This window comes from Ipomoea nil, unplaced genomic scaffold, assembly GCF_001879475.1.
Source record: "Ipomoea nil cultivar Tokyo-kokei standard unplaced genomic scaffold, Asagao_1.1 scaffold3314, whole genome shotgun sequence".
NCBI lineage: Eukaryota > Viridiplantae > Streptophyta > Magnoliopsida > Solanales > Convolvulaceae > Ipomoea > Ipomoea nil.
Genome location: NW_017619742.1, coordinates 3,927,372 through 3,946,429, shown reverse-complemented (window position 1 = coordinate 3,946,429; position 19,058 = coordinate 3,927,372). Strand labels below are relative to the sequence as shown.

Sequence of the window (19,058 nt, the reverse complement as noted above, 5' to 3'; positions counted from 1 at the left end):
ACCCTTGCAGAGCAGGTACCTAATATTTTAACACAAGAACCTGAATCGGTAGTTGAGGACGATAAGGTGATCTCTGAAAAGGCTGTTGGTCCAAAAGCTGTTGTGACACTACCAGAAGCTGTGCCTATTCCTCCATCAAAAGATCAACTACTTTGAGAAGCTATGGAGATTGACTACAACAGAGTCATGCAATGGCAGAAATGGTGCACATCTCCATTAGATACTCTGCATGACACAACTGAAGCAATGAAGGAAGAAGAGAAATTTGCCTTAGAGTGAGTCGGCACGAAAGATGTATATGAAGCGCTGCGTCTTGAGACAATTCGACGAGTGTATTCTTATAAAGTGACCAATTGCATTCTCGGGAAAGATAAGGCACCCATCTGCATAGAACTTAACAAACCTCCTTTGGATCCAACCTTCATTGAAGAAATGAAGGAACTTCGATATGCAATGCTCTTATCTAAAATCAAGACTGACTTAGAAAAATCGCACCAGAATGATCAAAATTGCGATGTCAGTGGATCAAAGGACGACAATGGCAGAGAAATCAATGACGAATCTGATGAAAACAAGGAGGAAGAAAAAGAAGATGAAGAAGACGAAGATACTGATGATGCTGATGCGGATGATGAAAATGATGATGATGACGACGATGCTGATGATGATGATAATCACAATGGGGGTGACCCAAAATATGACAGTGACTCCCCTCTCTTGATTGGCCCGGACTATGGTGCAGCAGTACCCGAAAGATCCTCATCACGCAACTCATCCTCCCGAAGTGATGACAAAAGGGAAGCATCACTCTAGGCTGACGAAGTTTCCAATGCTCAACTTGAAGACTTGTCTCGTGCCATCGTCCCCCATGTTCAACCTATGGATGAAACTCCCATCAAGAGAGAAGATGCAACCCTTCGTGAGGACAAACTGGATGCCTCACCTATCCTGATAAGCTCAGCCAGTGGTGGCAAAACAGATGCACCACTTCAAACAGAATAAATGGATACCTCTCCCACAAATATTGAAGATGAATCTCCACCGTTGTTCCCACATCATGTCATGAACCTCATGAGGGACACTGTTCACACAGCCGAACTTATTCATCGGGAATATTTATCTCTTCGGCAAAGGGACACCCAAACCATGGATGATTTATCTAAAAAGGTGGACCAACTGATGGCTGCTCAAGCTCAGTCTCATCCTCCACCTCAAGCTCAAGCTCAACCACCACCGCAAGCTCCACCCGAACAACACCCTAATGATCTTTTGGCAAAAGAACTTCATGAACTCCATACCTCTGTCAACAAAGTAGCGAGGCAACATCACGAACTCAAGCACTCACATTACAGTCTCAAGGAGCGTGTTGACTTAGCCTGTACGAAGATGGAAACTGCACATGACAACGCATATCAAATGGGCCAGTTCTTGTTCCAAATTCTCGGATATGTGCAAGATACTTTGATTGCAGTTAACAAGTTGTCTTCTCCTCCTACTGCTTGTGCTGATGATGCCAAAAAGGGGGGAAAGAGGAACCCTGATGATAAGTATGATGATCATCTTAGGGATGATACGAGAAATCGCTCCCCATCTCATACACAAAGAGATTCTAAAAAGAGAAGCACGAACCCTCTGCCTCCACCTTCCAAGTCTCGTGATCACCAATATTCTCAATCAAGACATCACTCATCTTGTGGTCATCAACTGTCACAATCCCAACATCACTCTATCAAGCCTCGCCAATCTCTCGGCTCTGAATCCAAATACATTTTCAGTGGCCTGTCTAAGAGACAAAGGACGAACCTCAGACAAAGGCTTATGAAAGATAGAAAAGTTACAATGGATGACGTGGGAAATTTTGTGGATTTTAAACCATATGAAGAAGGGAATGGGAAACGTTTTGAGGGATGCAATGTTCCTGTCTGGATGAAGACAAAGGACAATCACACAAGACAATACCACATAAGCTCTCAAAATGAAAGGATCAAAAGGAAGAACAGAGAGCTGTGGGAGAAACATGAAGAAGAAACTCGTAAAAGAGAACAAGAACTTCAGGAAAGAGAGCGGGTAAAAGAGCTGATTAAAGATCACACGAAAGTAACCAGAAACTCTGAGCATGGAGTTATTTACAATGCAGCTTTCAAAGTACATGCCGAATCTGGAAAAAGTTATACAGAAGGGATGAACTCTTTCGAGCTCATCTCGTGGTGGAAGTTAGGAATTGTTGAGGGAGAAAACATTCTTGAAGCTTACAATAATTACATAAGCCTCAACATAAAGGGAAAATACGAAGATCTGGTTAGGGAGAATCAAATCAAGGTTTTCATAGAACGAATCAATGAAGAAATTGACACCGACAGAATGCTCAAGGAGCAAAGAGAAAGAGACATTCGTGAATACAAGGAGTCCAAGCAGCAGAAGACGAAACTTTTAGAGATGTAAGATGTTTACTTTCTGCCCTCCTTAAACCTTTTGTAAGTTTCACTATCAATATATGAACCTTTCGTTGTTACACATCTCGTGTTACTTGTCTAAGTTGCTTGTCAGTGTCTTGTTTGTTATTTGTATTTATCTAGAAATAACTTGTAAACTCTCAGTAATGGCTGTTTTGAAATAAAGAATCCTTTATAGGACGTTTATCAGCCTTATGAGAAGAGTATAGGTTTTGGCATCATCAAAAAGGGGGAAATTGTTAGGAACACTTGTATTAGGATTTTGATGATACCAATGTAATCTAGAATGTAGACCCTTAACCTTCGTTATTTTTAATCGCTGCTTTCGTTCTAGACGAAAGTTGTCATAACTCGCACTGTAATTCGTGTTAAGCTAGACAAACACACGAAAACGAGTTATGTTCTTTTGTTAGCGCTATCAAGACGAAAAGAGACACAAAGCACGAAGACTGAAGCGTCAACAACGAAAGATCATCAAAGGTTATCAACCACCTCGTAGAGACAGTTATCATTATGACGATTCATCAAGACATTCATTCTCTTCAATAACAAGAAGAATGTCACTACTGTCTGAGTTGACTAACCATCCTAGGAACAAAAGGACCTCAACATGTGGGACACGCATACCAAGGAGCTTTAAATGAAGTTGTACCATCCTTCTGAAGCTAAAGGACAAAACCCTAAGGCTATCCATGCCCTCAACGGATACATGGTACAAACCACATTAATGGAGCATTTAATGCAGCAAGCTCCCTGGTCCTTACTCACTGGATAATATTGGTTTCTACATTGACGATTATCTTTCTAAATAAATATTACTATATTCATACCCTTTTTCTTTTAGAAAAATATAATTGCCGATTATATTTCTAGTGAAATATGAATATATTCATTTCCCTTTTCCTTCATAAAAAGAATTAATATTTATTTCCATTCCTATTTCTTCATAAAAAGGATTAATATTCATTTCTAGTCATAAAAACAACCTGGTACATTTGTAATATTCATTTTCAATCATAAAAACATTCTGACACGTGCTTAATAATCATTTCCTTTTTCGTTTAACCTAATTTTCGGTCTAACCAATAAGTTATTTACTTATTAAGCACAGATTCTTTTTTTTTTTTTTTTTTTTTTTTTTAATTCGAGTTAGTTTTTAATATTAATTTCTTTTTTCATTTGGTCTGATTTCTGTGCCAATTAGTAATAAAATATTAATAACAGATTTTTATGTGTAATATTCATTTCTCTTTTCATTCATAAAAAATTAATATTCATTTCTATATAATTAATAAGTAATATAATTTTTTTAAAAATATAATTCCAGATTATATTTCAAGTGAAATATTAATATATTCATTTCCTTTTCCTTAATAAATAATTAATATAATTGCTGATTATATTTTCAGTGAAATATGAATATATTCATTTCGTTTTTCGTTCAATTTTGTGTGTGTGCGTGTATATATATATATATATATATATATATATATATATATATATATATATATATATATATATATATTAGTTCTCGTTTAATTTTTTTTTCCTTCAGAAATGTGTCTGTTTTAGTTTGTTCTTACCATTTGTTGGTTTCTACATTGCATTAGTTTTTGGATGATAGTGCTAAATTGGATAGTGTTTCGATATGAGGAAGGATGGAGACCGTGTACCATTTGTTTTTTGCCAGCGTATGGTGTTTTTAAAAATATGTGCTTGCGATATTATTGTTGTGTGCACGTGGCAAAACCCGAATTCGTTTACGTCAAAACACTGCCCTAATAGTTGTTTTCTATGTATGTCTGTAAACAAAATGCTCGAAATTAAGTGTTTAGTCTATTGTTTTATCAGTACTTTAGAAGTCTCACTGGTAATACTTCTGATTCAAAGGATCTCAATTTTGAATTCTTTCTTTAGTTTTGCATCACAATAGAATGGCTTCTTTTGTATGATTCATTTCATGTAGACATTTAGTTATGCTTGACAGGTACAGAGGCAATACAGTGTAACATATATTGCTTCATCATCTTAATTTTTCATTTATATATCATTATATCTGCTGAAGATTTGCTAACTAGACTGAATTTTAGGTGTTGTTAACTACATTGTTAACATTTTGAAATTTGTTCTACCATCATTTTGTCTAAAGTTTCTTCTTTGTTTTCCCCCCACCTTTTATCTGTTCTTAATTATGTCATGGCAGAATTCTGGAGTTCAGTAAAAATTGGTGGTGCATATTAGCCAACCCCCAACCCCATTTTGTGCTGGTTGTATTTCCCAGCTAACTTTTGTGCCTTTATCTATTCATAGATACACTTCCTGAACTGAATGAGAGATTTCAATGGCTTTGAAGACCACAACTACTGCTTCTTTCTGTTCCATCCATTCTGTCTTCCTCTCCTTCTTAATCCTCTGTTCTCTCTCCGTCTTTTTCTTTTTCTTCACCAGTTCAACCCCATCACTACATCTTCAAAATCTCCTTTAAGAATTTATTGTTACACCAGGGGTGTTGAAACTATTTTATGCTCCGAAACTCTAAAAAGTTCATCCAAAAATTTATAAATGGGTATTAAAAATGCATTTTAAGAAATGTAGCACACCTTACCCAAATGCGACTATCAGTGTTACCCAACTGACAAAGTTTTTTGCATATCCGCCTAATGTGCCCCATGTGTCCCTTCCGGGGTGCTTGTTTTCTAGCAACAGGTTTAGTAGGCTGGACCAATAATGATAACAAATGAATTGTCAGCAAAATGGAGTGTCGAAGAATGTGTAATGGTGTGTGCATGGGGATAGTTCTGGTGTGTTTTACATATATAATTGGTATTGTGTTTATTCATTAATCTTTTTGTAATGCGTTTGTCTCGTTCTGTGAGTTATTTTTGCTAGTGGTTAGCTGTATTTTTCGTTTTTTTTTTGTTGTTGTTGTTGCAGCTAAAAAATCAAAGGCCGCCCATTCAGATGTTGGCCCTTTTGGGGTTTCTGATGATGATAGTGACTTTGTGTCGCCTCCTTGCGCGCTCCTTTCTAGATTGCAACAAGAACCTCTGTGGGATTCCCCTAATTATGAACTATCCGGGGAGGATGATGCTATGTATCCTCGGGCGAAGATGAAGGCACAAACTGTCATAGTGGTAAACGCATTGAAGGATTTGAGTAATATGCAAAAGGCTGACATTTGTGATCTTGGTTTTGGTGCTTTGCTGGAGTTCGATGTTGAGGAGGTTCTACCGTGCCTTCTGCAAAAGCTTTTCTTTTTTATTTTTGTGAACACTATAGTCATTTTAGCGTCAACTCGGGGGATATTTATCTAGCTTCTATTTTTTGCTGATAGTAGTCAGTTTCTCCCACATTGTTTGGTTTGTTTTTTTGCTGGGCCACCTCTCGGTGCACACCAGGCGTAAGAAACACATTCAGGCACGCATTTTGTGTATTTCTTATCCAGATGTATTTTGTTGTACAATGTTCATGGTGTGCTTTGCGTTTAACGTGTGATTGCAGTTGAAAGAGGTTTGTGAATTCAGTATGTGTGCACAAACTGGTTAGTATGTGTGCACTCTAGTCCCTTTGTTGGTGTGCACACAATTGCTAAATTCCTTCCACTTTATGTAGTCATATTCATACGAATTAGACCTGCGTATGTGCACCCTAGTATATGAGTGTGTGATCCCTACTTATTAATTATTGCACCATTTTAGGACTTTATTTAGTTGTGGGTCGTAATTCGTTTGGTACTCGCATGCGTATTGTTATTGCTATGTGTGCATTCGTCCATATTTAACTGTGCATATTGGTGTTGGACTATGTGAGCGGTGCACCCAAATGCATTTCAGGATTCATACTCATAGTCGGAGCAGTTTGACGCGCGCGGGTGCACGATACTGTATGCGTGTGTGCACACAGATGATAATATGTGAGCACTCTAGTTTTTGTGTCTGTGCAAACTTAATAACTCTGTGCCTCATTGTAGTACAATTGTAATTATTCTATAGATTAGTCATGGACACATTTTTTGTGTATACGTTTGCATGGTTGGTTAAATAACATCACATTTTTGTACTCATATTCATATGGATTAGTCCTGTATTTGTGCACCTTAGTATATGTGCGTGTGATCCTAACTTATTATCTACTACACCAGTTCGCCGATGCCCACGATTAGTTATAATAATTAGTACAGTAATACTAACAATATTAATGAAATTAGTTATAGTAATACCCAAAATAATTAGAAGTGACTAGTTTCATTCCAATTTTGAGCTATGCGTTTGCACGTTGCTGGTCAGTCATGAGCACACAAAGCGAAATAAAAATCACAATAATTTTAAAAATTTCGTATGTTTATTCTGTATCGAATGCAAGTTCAATTAAATTTAGCAACCATTCTACTAACCAGCTTGCGGTTCTATTACTCGGATAGTTCTTTTTTGTCACAAAAATTCCTGCTATCATGCCCTGGTCGGTCACTGGTAGCGCACTTCCTACAAAATTTCCTACTTCTATTCTTTGTAATTCCTACTTCTAATGGTTGCGTATGCACGTTAGAATTCTATTCCTTCTTATAATGTTTGAAATTCTTGCCTGGCATATGGTGTGCTTTCGTCTTTGCAAATAGGGAACCACTTTTTCGTTCCATCTAGTAATACGACCACGTCGCAATCCGTGGTTCCTTCTCCGATATGGTTTCCGCCTGTAAATGAACAGTGGTATTGTGATACCATTAGTGCTCAATAAGCCTCTTGCATCAGCATTTATATTGCAGACAGTATAAATAAAAAGATTTCTCAAAATTTCCTACAAAACTATTATGCAGCATCTTGGTTTATATGTGTGCACTTCAACCTATAGTTGTGTGCACGAGGCACGCTAGTGTGGAGAATGCAGCGTCATTTTACTTAAAATTCCATAGGGTTTCCAAATTTAAATAGAGTATGTTAGTATGTATCATGACGAATCTAGGACCACGTACCATCGCAATGTTTTTGATTTCATACGGTCATTTAGTGTTCCTACGCTTAGATAAACGTGGATGCACACCCTATGAACTCTGTGGGCACATGTTGTTTACAATGTTCCCACCACCCTCCTCATACTCTATCATGCGGCTTTTTACTCTCCATTTTCATAAACCTCAGCTACCAGTACCCACCCTTGTGTGATATGCATTACGTTTCACCCCCAAAAACAAATTTAACACATACAAATTGAACATCTTTCATAATTACGGTGTAATTACAGTGTAATTAATTGCGTTTGCATCGTCCGTTGAGTCTGGGTTGCCATCATAATTCCCTTGGTTTATGTCGTCCATGGGGTCTCTTTCCACGGTGTCTCCGATGATTGCACGACGTAAAAAAAAAAAAAATCTGCGGTGTTGTTTTGTTTGAGGAGGCGTTGCTATTCATGCATTCAACTCCTACCACATTTAAACCTCTTAAATATTGCTTAATATATTAATAATTTTTATTCCTTTTTTAAGTAGTATACTCATTCCCAAATCTACCCTTATTTAACGTAAAAAGGATTCTGTATTCAATTTCTCCCATTGCATCTTATCCATCCATCTAAGCAGATCCTATGGCTACATATTGTCCTCAAGTTTGTATTTTAAAGGGGTTTGCATGTGAATGCAACCCAATATATATATATATATATATATATATATATATATATATATATATATATATATATAAGGTGGGAAAATAGTAATACTATTAATTGTATAGATCTTTTTATTTTTTAAATTTATTAATTAATGGTATGAATCTTTTTTTATATTATTTTATTTTTAATTTTTTGGCCAGACTGGATTGTCGCAGGAGATGGCAGGTCATGGTTCAATATTAATTCTTTAGCTTAATATATATGCGATTTTGTATATAGAATTATATTACCAATTAAAAGTAGGTTACGGTTATGGTATTTATTATATTACTTATTAAGACGACGGGTCACAATTATGGATTTTATTATATTACCAATTAAAATTAGTATTTTTATTATACTTGAACAATAATTTACTAATGAATAATATATGTATAGTAATTTATCTAATTATTGACTTAATTACCATATATATATAAACAACCTAATACATGTATAATAATATGAATAATTATTAGCATAATTAAAATAATAATTATTAGTGTACTAATATGATTATTATTAGCTTATTCCTTAATTAACAAAATAATAATTCCTTAATTTTACTAAAATTTATTCAATTAATTACCTAATTTTAAAAAATAGTAATAGTAATAATTGTATAGTAATATAAATAAGAGCAAATACCAATTTTTGTCCCACGAGTATTAGCAAACAGTTTTAGTCCAAATGTTTAATTCCTACCAATTTTCATCCACGACTATTGTTTTAGTGCCGATTTTCATCCACGACTATTGTTTTAGTGTCAAAATTCATCACGTCGGTCACTCCTTTGTTTAAGATATGCTGAAATTTGAAATTATTAAGGGTATTTTTATCTTTTTAAGATCCCTATTTGAGCATGAATAAAGGGATTTAAGCCTTAAGATCTATCCCAATTCATAGTTTTCCTCCTCAATTAAAGTAAGATGAGGAGGAGAACTGCGAATTGGGTTCGATCTTAGAGCTTAAATCCATTTATTAATGCTCAAATTGGAATCTGAAGTTGAAAACGACGAAAATGTCCTTAAAAATTTTCGATTTCGGCATGTCTTATATGGAAAGGTGACCGACATGCTGAATTTTGGTACTAAAATAATAGTTGTGGATGAAAATTGGTACTAAAATAATAGTCGTGGATGAAAATTGGTTGGAACTAAACATGTTGACCAAAACCGTCATTTTACTAATACTCGTAGGACCAAAATTGGTATTTGCTCTATAAATAATTATTAGCTTAATTAGAATATTAGTATACTAATATGACTGTTGGTTTTTCACAGCCTCGATGGCTGCCCGACAGGCCAACACTACCGGATAGTTGTTATTTTTGGAGGTGATGAAACAAGGACCAAGATCTCAATTAGAGAGATAATAATGTAGTCTTATTTCTCTAGGTTTTTGCCTTAAAAATACCGATCCCTTACATGATGATCCCAGGAGGATATTTATACATATATGTGGGGTTTATACATGGTAAGAAAGGCTAACGTTTCAGCCAAGTCAAAGAGGTAGGGCTAACTTAAGGGCTGATGCAACCGCTAACTAACTTCCTTTACCGTATGAATTAACTAAGGAAACTGCCTAACGAGCAAAGATTGCTTCCGGTCAGGAATGGCCCCGATTGCGTGGGAGTGCCTTCCTAGGTGCCTGCCCCTAGTCAATGGCACCCTATCCGCAAAGCCTGGTCGCCCGGCTAGGTCCCGGAAAGGCACGCGGTCGAGGACGCACCGCCCGTGTGGCCTGGTCGCCTAACCGAACCCTGTGGGGGTGTTCAGCCTGGGAGACGCTGACCACCGTAACTGGTCGCCCGATTGCATCACTTCTGAAAGTGCGCCCAGGGACGCGCCTATTGGCAGGCTGGCTGCTAGGAGGTGAGTCGCTGCCACTTTGGGGCGTCCTGTATCATATTCGAGAGTTCTTCGGGGATCTTCCTCCAATCAAGTAACGCATCTCCTGTAGATCCGGCTGCCTAGTCTAGCCTCCCATCCAGGCGGCTGATTTGGGGTATCTATCACCAGTCCATCACTTTTTTAGGTTTTAGCTGAATGTTAACCTGAAAAAGTAAAGAAAGAGAAAAGAACACAAGTTCCCCAATCACCTTGGCCGTCTGGCTTCTTGGTTCGCCCTGATTCGTCAGCAACTCGAGCTGGTTCCCGGCTGATTTCGATGTTCCCGACTGGTTCTGCGGAGTGGTACAGTCGTGATAGACTTAATCATGACTCTTTCCGCTAATTCCGTCGGTTACGTTTTCAAAACGTGTCTCTTCGTAACCGCCATCTCATATGTAACATCAGCGACCTCCGTCCGTCCGATCTGAGACACGCGTCACGATCTCATCGCCCGTCCAACCTTATAAATACTATGCTTCTTCCTTGCCTTTTCCCTTCGCGCTTCTCGGTCTTATCCCGTCCTTTCACTTTCTCTTCTCCACCCCTACGGGATAATGCCCGGTCGGCTGACGCCCAATTCTTGCTACTTCGCCGCCCGCCTTCTCTCCTACTGTCATCGCCTTAGGGTGGAGGCTACCCTGCCCCTATTTCAGCAGCTTTTCCAGCTTACACAGGCAGGCCAAGTCTCCCCGGGCTGGGTATAGCCACTGCTGTGTCAAGAATGCGAACCACCAAAAGGGATCAACGGCAGCAAGGCTGATCTTTCGAGTACACACGAGGGAGTTAAGCTAAAAAACGGATCCCTTGTGCTAGTGAGGAATCTGGCGGGCACTTCACCAGTGGAGCAAGTGCAAATTCAAAAGAAATAAAAAAATTCTTCTCCTCTTCCTAGAAGGAGAAAAAGATACGTTGTTTCTTCATCATAATATGGTAAATTGGAGAGTATATCGCACTCCAACAACCCCTCTTTAATTACCCATCAAAGGGATGGTGGATATCCAACAAACTTCGCCTTTGAAAAATCAGTTGTGCGAACCCATAAGAAGTCAACATCCTCTCCGCCGATATAGTACCTACCCGGGAAGGATTTCGATTTCCATAAACTTTTTGGTATATCTACGGAGCAAATTTAAGCTTGAACAAAACTGCATTGTGATCCTTATTACGATCGAGAGAACGCCTACATGCCTCCGCAACATCCCCAAACCGAAGTTTGAGCCTGCCAAGAGAACACTTCAACTGGGCAAGGGTGAACTTAGAGTAGACTACTCGTCCATTTTCTCTCCCTTTTCGCCCCTTTTTGAATGTAATATGCCCTTCGAGGCTTTTGAATGCAAAACTTGCCCGGCAGGCTTTTGTTTATCAACTGCTTTCTTTTCCTTCCGGCCTGTTTATTTTCTGAGTACAGCTGTCCGCCCGCGTTGCACGGACGGGCTCTAAAGTTGCCACATCTTTCGAGGGGCGAGGCTAACCGCCTTCCAGCCCCCCGATGGATCATCCAAGAATTCGTTAAATCCCTCAATGGGCGGGGCTGACTACTTACGAACCCCCGAGGAACATTCCAGAAAGCCAAGTCCCTTAGTGGACGAGGCTAGCTGCCTACGAGCCCCCGAGGAACTTCAAAACTCGCCAAGTCCCTTAATGGGGGAGGCTAGCTGCTTGCGAGCCCCCGAGGAACATTCTAGAAGGTCAAGTCTCTCAACGGACGAGGCTGGCTGCCTACGAGTCTCCGAGGAACTTCAACACTCGCTATGTCCCTCAATGGGCAAGGCTGGCTTCCTATGAGCCCCCAAGGAACATTCCAGAAGGTCGAGTCCCTCAGCGGACGAGGTTGGCTGCCTACAAGACCCGAGGAACTTCAACACTCGCTAAGTCCCGCAGTGGGCGAAGCTACCTGCCTACGAGCCCCCGTGAACATTCCAAAATGCCGAGTCCCACAGCGGACTAGGTTGGCTGCTTAAGAGTCCCCGAAGAACTTCAACACTCGCTAAGTCCCTCAGTGGGCGAGGTTGGCTGCCTACGAGCCCCCGGGGAACATTCCAGAAGCCCAAGTCCCTCAGCGGACGAGGTTGGCAGCCTACGAGTCCCCGAGGAACTTCAACACTCGCTAAGTCCCTCAGTGGGCGAGGCTGGCTGCCTACGGGCCCCCTACGAACATTCCAGAAGGCCGAGTCCCTCAGCGGACGAGGCTGGCTGCCTACCAGTCCCCGAGGAACTTCAACACTCGCTAAGTTCCTCAGTGGGCGAGGCTGGCTGCCTACGAGCCCCCGACGAACATTCCAGAAAGCCGAGTCCCTCAGCGGACGAGGGTGGCTGCCTATGAGTCCCCGGGGAACTTCAACACTCGCTAAGTCCTTCAGTGGGCGAGGCTGGCTGCCTACGAGCCCCCGAGGAATATTCCAGAGCTCGCTTGTGACATGGCCGCCTTCGCCTGAGCACGCGGTATTAGCTGTTGTTAGGAATAAATTGTAACAGATTTTGATATGCCATATTGTAATTCATAGATCCCCAATTTTATTAGACTAGTCGAGTCTTAGACCAAGAAAGGGAAAAATAAATTCATTAGTTGAGGAAATGGATGAAGAAGATATAAAACCTAAAATCAAGAATTTGCCTAGAGAAAATGGCAAACAAAAGAGGAAGATGTATGCGTATGAGATTCAAGAAGAAATCTCTCAAGAAATCCCGAAGAAGAAAGAATGTGACTTGAAGTTTGCATGAAGCTATCTTGAAGATCAAGCATCTATGGAAAGAAAGGAGTACACCAAGTGAAACAAGAAAATGACTAAAAGGTTGTACAGATGAGATGGTAGAAGCTTGAAATATTATGTGCAAGGTCATAGGTTCGAATCTCACATCCCACAGATTTTAAAGAAGCCAAGTTTAATTCCATCAGTTAAAGTATGAGGCGATGGTAAGGGATGCAATCTGCAAAGTCAATGGGATGAGATTTCCAAATTGACTAAGGGATGAAGTGTTTCTCAAATTAGTATCCCAAACAAATTTGACTAAGGGATGAAGTGTTTCTCAAATTAGTATCCCAAACAAATTGGTATCCAAATTGACTAAGGGATGAAGTGTTTCTCAAATTAGTATCCCAAACAAATTGGTATCCCGAAAATTGACATAGGGGATGAAGTGTTTCTCAAATTAGTATCCCAAACAAATTGGTATCCCGAAAATTGACATAGGGAGGCAATTTCATCGGAAGGGTTGAAGTTCGAAATTGAAGTTCAAATTGATATCTCGAAGGGAAGGCAATTTCAATTTGAAGGGATGAGATCTACAAGGGCTTCAATTCAATTGGAGAAAGGGATGAGATTGCAAGTCCAAATCAAGTAAAGGATGAGATCTACAAGGGATGAGATTGCAAGTCCAAATCAAGTAAAGGATGAGATCTACAAGGGCTTCAATTCAATTGGAGAAACGGATAAGATTGCAAGTCCAAATCAAGTAAGGGATGAGATTTTAATTGACAAATCTAGCAAGGGATAGAGATGTTTCTCAAATTAGTATCCCAAACAAATTGGTATCCCGAAAATTGACATAGGGGATGAAGTGTTTCTCAAATTAGTATCCCAAACAAATTGGTATCCCGAAAATTGACATAGGGAGGCAATTTCATCTGAAGGGTTGAAGTTCGAAATTGAAGTTCAAATTGATATCTCGAAGGGAAGGCAATTTCAATTTGAAGGGATGAGATCTACAAGGGCTTCAATTCAATTGGAGAAAGGGATGAGATTGCAAGTCCAAATCAAGTAAGGGATGAGATCTACAAGGGCTTCAATTCAATTGGAGAAACGGATGAGATTGCAAGTCCAAATCAAGTAAGGGATGAGATTTCAATTGACAAATCTAGCAAGGGATAGAGATTTCATTTCCCAAATTAGTAAGGGATGAAGTTTCACAAGGGAAGAGATTTCCCAAGTTAATTGAAGAGATGAAGTCTGGAAGCAGTATAGTGAATTGGAGAAAGGGATGAGATTGCAAGTCCAAATCAAGTAAGGGATGAGATTTTAATTGACAAATCTAGCAAGGGATAGAGATTTCATTTCCCAAATTAGTAATGGATGAAGTTTCACAAGGGAACAGATTTCCCAAGTCAATTGAAGAGATGAAGTCTGGAAGCAGTATACAGACCCAGACACGTGAAGTATAGAGGAAAATATGAGAAGAAGTTGCAGAAGCAAAAATACTAGTCTAACTAGTAAGGGATTATATTGGAGATTATATTTTGAAGATAAAAATCCCAAGAGGCATGATCTACACCAGATGGAGATTCATGGGACGCCATATTTGCTAAAACCTCAAGCTCAACTTGAAATCTCTGACATATCTGCATCGTTATCTTATCTTCTGACAAAAGGCTATACAGCTAAGAAGAAATTCAAAAATGAGAACGTTTCTCTCCAACGGAAATATTCTCATTACCAGCTATAAATAGATGAAGATTGAAGCAGTGGAAAGCAGAAGCAAGAACGCAATAGAGCAAGAATACAGAGCTAAACAGAGCATACAAAATTCAAAGAAAGATTTCCATCTCAGGAGCTTAAATTGATATATTCTTTGTGAGATAAACACTCAGAGTGATACAAAGCTTAGAAAAGAAATATCCAAGAGTGTTAAAATCTTCATCACCTTCAAGAGACTCAGCGCACCATTGAAAATCATCTACAGAGTCTCAAAGTTGGAATCAAGGCAAAACTTGTTTTGGAGCAAAACAAGGGAAAGGAGGAAAGTAACACGGAGTTGTGAAATCCTGGATTGTCACACGGAGTTGTGAAATCCGAAGCAGCAGTGTCGGAGGACATTGGGCGTGATTAGTGCGGGCTTTGTGATCAAAGCACTAGATCACGGAAGATACGTTCTACTGGATCGTAGAAGATGGGGGGAAAGTAGCACGGAGTTGTGAAATCCAGGGAAAGTAACGCGGCGACGTGAAACCCGAAGCAGCAGTGTTGGTGTCACTGGGCGTGATTAGTGTGGGCTTGGTGATCAAAGCACTAGATCACGGAATTCATTGTATCTTGGAACCAAGAAGTGGTGGATATAGTGAATTGGCTCTTGGAGAAAAGAGCAAGTGGAGTAGGAGGATTACACCACCTCGCGAACCACTATAAATTGCCTTGTGTTCTTTACTGCTTTCTTTACTTACTGCTCTTGCTTGCTTCTCACGAGAATAATCTTGACACGATCTACACACACACCGAATCGTTTATTAATTTCCGCTGCGCACCATACTCTAACAATCTAGTTAAGAGTTTTGGTTTATCTCTGGCTTACCAATTGTTATATTGTGCTAAAAAGTTTGAAAGTCTATTCACCCCCCCCCCCCCTCTAGACTTTCACCTTACCTCTTTTGGGACCAACAATTGGTATCAGAGCGGGTGCATATCCGAGTCAGAATTTGTCTCTAACTGATACCAACAATTGGTATCAGAGTGGGTGCCCATCCGAGTCAGAATTTGTCTCTAATCGATACTAACAATTGGTATCAAGGCCTGTAGCCTATTTGAGTCAAATTTGTTTCAAAGCAAGTTGTCTCTTTGGGTCAACCTGTTTCTGACTGCTAGGCAGATCCATCTTACCCAGTGTGTGTAAATTGGATTATTTGTCTCTCGTATCAACCGAGAAGATGAATAAAGATTTAGCTCAAAATCTATTTTTCTCGCTTGATAAATTTGATGATTGGAAAGTTCGTATGCAGGTTCTTCTATCAGCTTTACATGATGAAATGTGGGAAGTTATTTCCACTAGCCCGATCGAAATTTTGAAAGTAAATACGGCTTTTCTTCTATCTCCGGATGCTCAACAATTCGTACCTAAGCCAAAACCGGAATGGACATCGGATGATAGAAAAAGGAACAATCTTGACAACATTGCCAAAGATATTCTGTTCAAAGCCATTGATGATACAATATTCCCAAAAGTGCGAAAATGTACAAGTGCAAAAGAAATTTGGGATACTCTCATCAAGATCGGAGAAGGAGATGAACAAGAAAAAGATAACAAGCTCACTATTGCTATGAAGAAGTTCGAGGACTTCAAAATGCTCTCAAACGAATCCATTGTTGATATGGAAGCTCGAATGATCAAAATCCTTGGAGAAATTAATGACCTTGGCAAAAATGTTAGCCAAAAGGAAATTAATCTCAAAGTTCTACGAGGCTTACCATCTACATGGGACATGAAGGTTACGGCTATGCGAGATCACCGAGATCTAAGAATATTGTCAACCGACAAATTATTTAGTGATATTAAAGCATATGAGTTCGAAATGAAGGCCAAAGATGATGATGTTCATGAAATTCGAAATCCAGCTCTAATGGCCGAACAACCATCAACCTCCAGGTCAGTAGATAATATTGATTTTATAACTGACGAACAATTTGCTCTTTTTGTTAGAAAATTCAAAAGGTTCATGCGAAAAGGAGACAACAAAAATTCTGCTCGTGGAAAATTCGTCTCTCGCACGACACAAGAAGAGAAAGTCGAAGAAAACAACAATTTATGCTACAATTGCTGCAAACCCGGACATTTCAAAATAAATTGTCCGTATCCGATCGTTAGCAAGTATCAAGGCATAAATGTTGAATCTACACCGAATAAATCCGAAAGCAAAGATCGAAGGTTCAAGCGCGACAAAAGAAAAGCTCTCGTTAGCAACGAACCAAATGAAAATGATGAGTCGAATGGATTGTCATCAAGTGATGAAAGCTCAAGTTCGGAAGATGACACGGCTCTAATATCCAAATCAATTGAGTTGAGTTCAAGTGAAGAGTGCTTTATGGCTCTTGGAGCAGAGGAAGAAGAGGTAACATCTAATTCTTTCAATTCCGTTAATTCCTCTTTTCCTCGTGAATCTATTGGCAGTCTAATGCGAGATTGTCAAGAGATTATGCTCACTCGTCCTCAACTCAAGGAGCGCAATAATATTCTAATTCTTGAAAAAGAAGAGATGAATAAAAAATTGCAAGATACTTTACTTGAAGTGAGTAACTTGAAGAGTGAAAATATTCAACTTCAAGAAGAGTGTAAATCAAGAGAGGTTAGAGAACATAACCTTCGGGCTACCATTGCTACGTTTACTAGTTCATCTAAAATTATGGATAAAATGGTAAACATGCAAAAGCCATCAGGAGATAGAACCGGAATCGGTTATGACTCCACATGTTCTCAAACCCCTCAAAATCTAACTAATTCTACTGCTACTTTAACCAATAAAGTGCAAGTGGTAAAATTTGTTAAAAGTCAGAATAACACAATGAGACAAGGACTTGGCTATCATGAGAAAGCAAAGTTGAATGTTGATAGGCCGAAACAGTTCAATACTACGGCAAAGCAACAAAAATTCTTCAAGCAAAGATATGCCAAAGAGTCAAGTGCAAAAAGAATTTTTAGAAAAGAGGGAAGCTTTTCTAGAAATAGAGATGGAAGATTTTATTCCACTCAAAAGGATTGGCTGTGTAAATCTTGTTTTAATGCTTCTTATAGACCAAAGCAACAATCCTCTTCCCAGGTGCCTAAGTTTAAAAATGTTTTTCAAAATCCGGCGCCAAAAATGTTTTCAAAAGTTAATTATGATTATCGTGTTTCAAATGGTTACAAACCGCCTTATCTTAATTCAATAGGATCTAGGTGGGTTTGGTTACCAAAAAATACTAACAGCAAAGGACCCAAGCAAGTATGGTTACCTAAAACCAACTAATCTTTTTTCTAGGATGTTTGGTACATCGATAGTGGTTGCTCACGCCACATGACTAGAAATAAATCTTGTCTAGTGAATTTCAAGAAAATCGATGGACCAAAAGTTATATTTGGAGGAAATCAAAATTATGGAACTACAAAAGGAGTTGGCACAATTGAAAGAAATGGTTTGAAGATCGAAGATGTTTCATTTGTTGAAGGCCTAAAATTCAATTTGTTGAGCACTAGTCAATTTTGTGATAAAGGCTATCTTGTGGAATTTTCCAAAGATAATTGCCTAATCAAAAATGAGCTCTCAAATGAAGTTGTGCTCACTGGAAAAAGGCGAAAGAACATGTATGTTGTTGATTGGAGCACAAGCAAAGATTCAGTATGCTTAATGGCCAGAAATTCGAATGAAGCAAATTGGGAATGGCACAAAAAGCTCAACCATTTAAACTTCAAGACTATCAATCAGCTTGCAAAGAAAAATCTAGTTGAAGGACTACCAAGTATTATCTTCAAAAAGGACCAAGTGTGTGATGCATGCCAACGCGGAAAGCAAATCAAATCATCATTCAAGTCTAAGACGCATGAATCAACATCAAGACCGCTAAGCTTGTTACACATGGACTTATTTGGACCGGTTGATCCAATAAGTGTAAGTGGTAAGAAATATACTCTTGTTGTTGATGATTTTTCCAGGTACACTTGGACCGTGTTTCTCAAGAAGAAAAATGAAGTTGAACAAAAGTTGCCGAAGCTGTTGAAGCAACTACAAAATTAGAAAGAATTGCAAATATCAAAAATCCGAACCGATCGCGGAACCGAGTTCGTGAATGGAGTTATACAAGCTTTTTGCAATTCACATGGAATTTCTCATCAATTATCTGCCGCTAGAACACCACAACAAAACGGCGTTGCCGAAAGAAGAAACCGGACGCTTAAAGAAGCCGCACGAGTGATGATTAGTGCAGCCGGTCTCCCAAAAAGATATTGGGCGGAAGCTATCAACACAGCTTGCTATACGCAAAATCGAAGCATGATCCACAAGCAGTATAGCAAGATGCCATATGAGCTATATAAAGGGAGAAAACCAAATATTGGTTATTTTCATATTTTTGGATGCAAGTGCTTTATTCATATTAATGATAAATTGCATCTAAAAGTTTTTGATGAGCGTGCAGATGAAGGAATTTTTCTAGGATATTCGACTACCAGCAAAGCATTCAGAGTGTTGAACAAAAGAACAATGGTGGTTGAAGAATCCATACACGTGGTATTTGATGAAAAATCACACGTCAATATTGATGCTCTGGACGAAAATGGCGAAAATATTGAGCAAAATGGTAACAAGTGTCATATTAATTTTTGTAATACTGAT

At 39.0% G+C, this 19,058-nt stretch overlaps 1 protein-coding gene across 1 annotated transcript; it reads left to right on the top strand.

Annotated features, from left to right (window-relative positions):
* Positions 1–432: 432 nt before the first annotated feature.
* Positions 433–813, top strand: LOC109169428 (prostatic spermine-binding protein-like). The gene has a single exon (XM_019318309.1). The coding sequence runs from the start codon at positions 433–435 to the stop codon at positions 811–813; it is 381 nt and encodes a 126-aa protein (XP_019173854.1).
* The last annotated feature ends 18,245 nt before the right edge of the window (positions 814–19,058 follow it).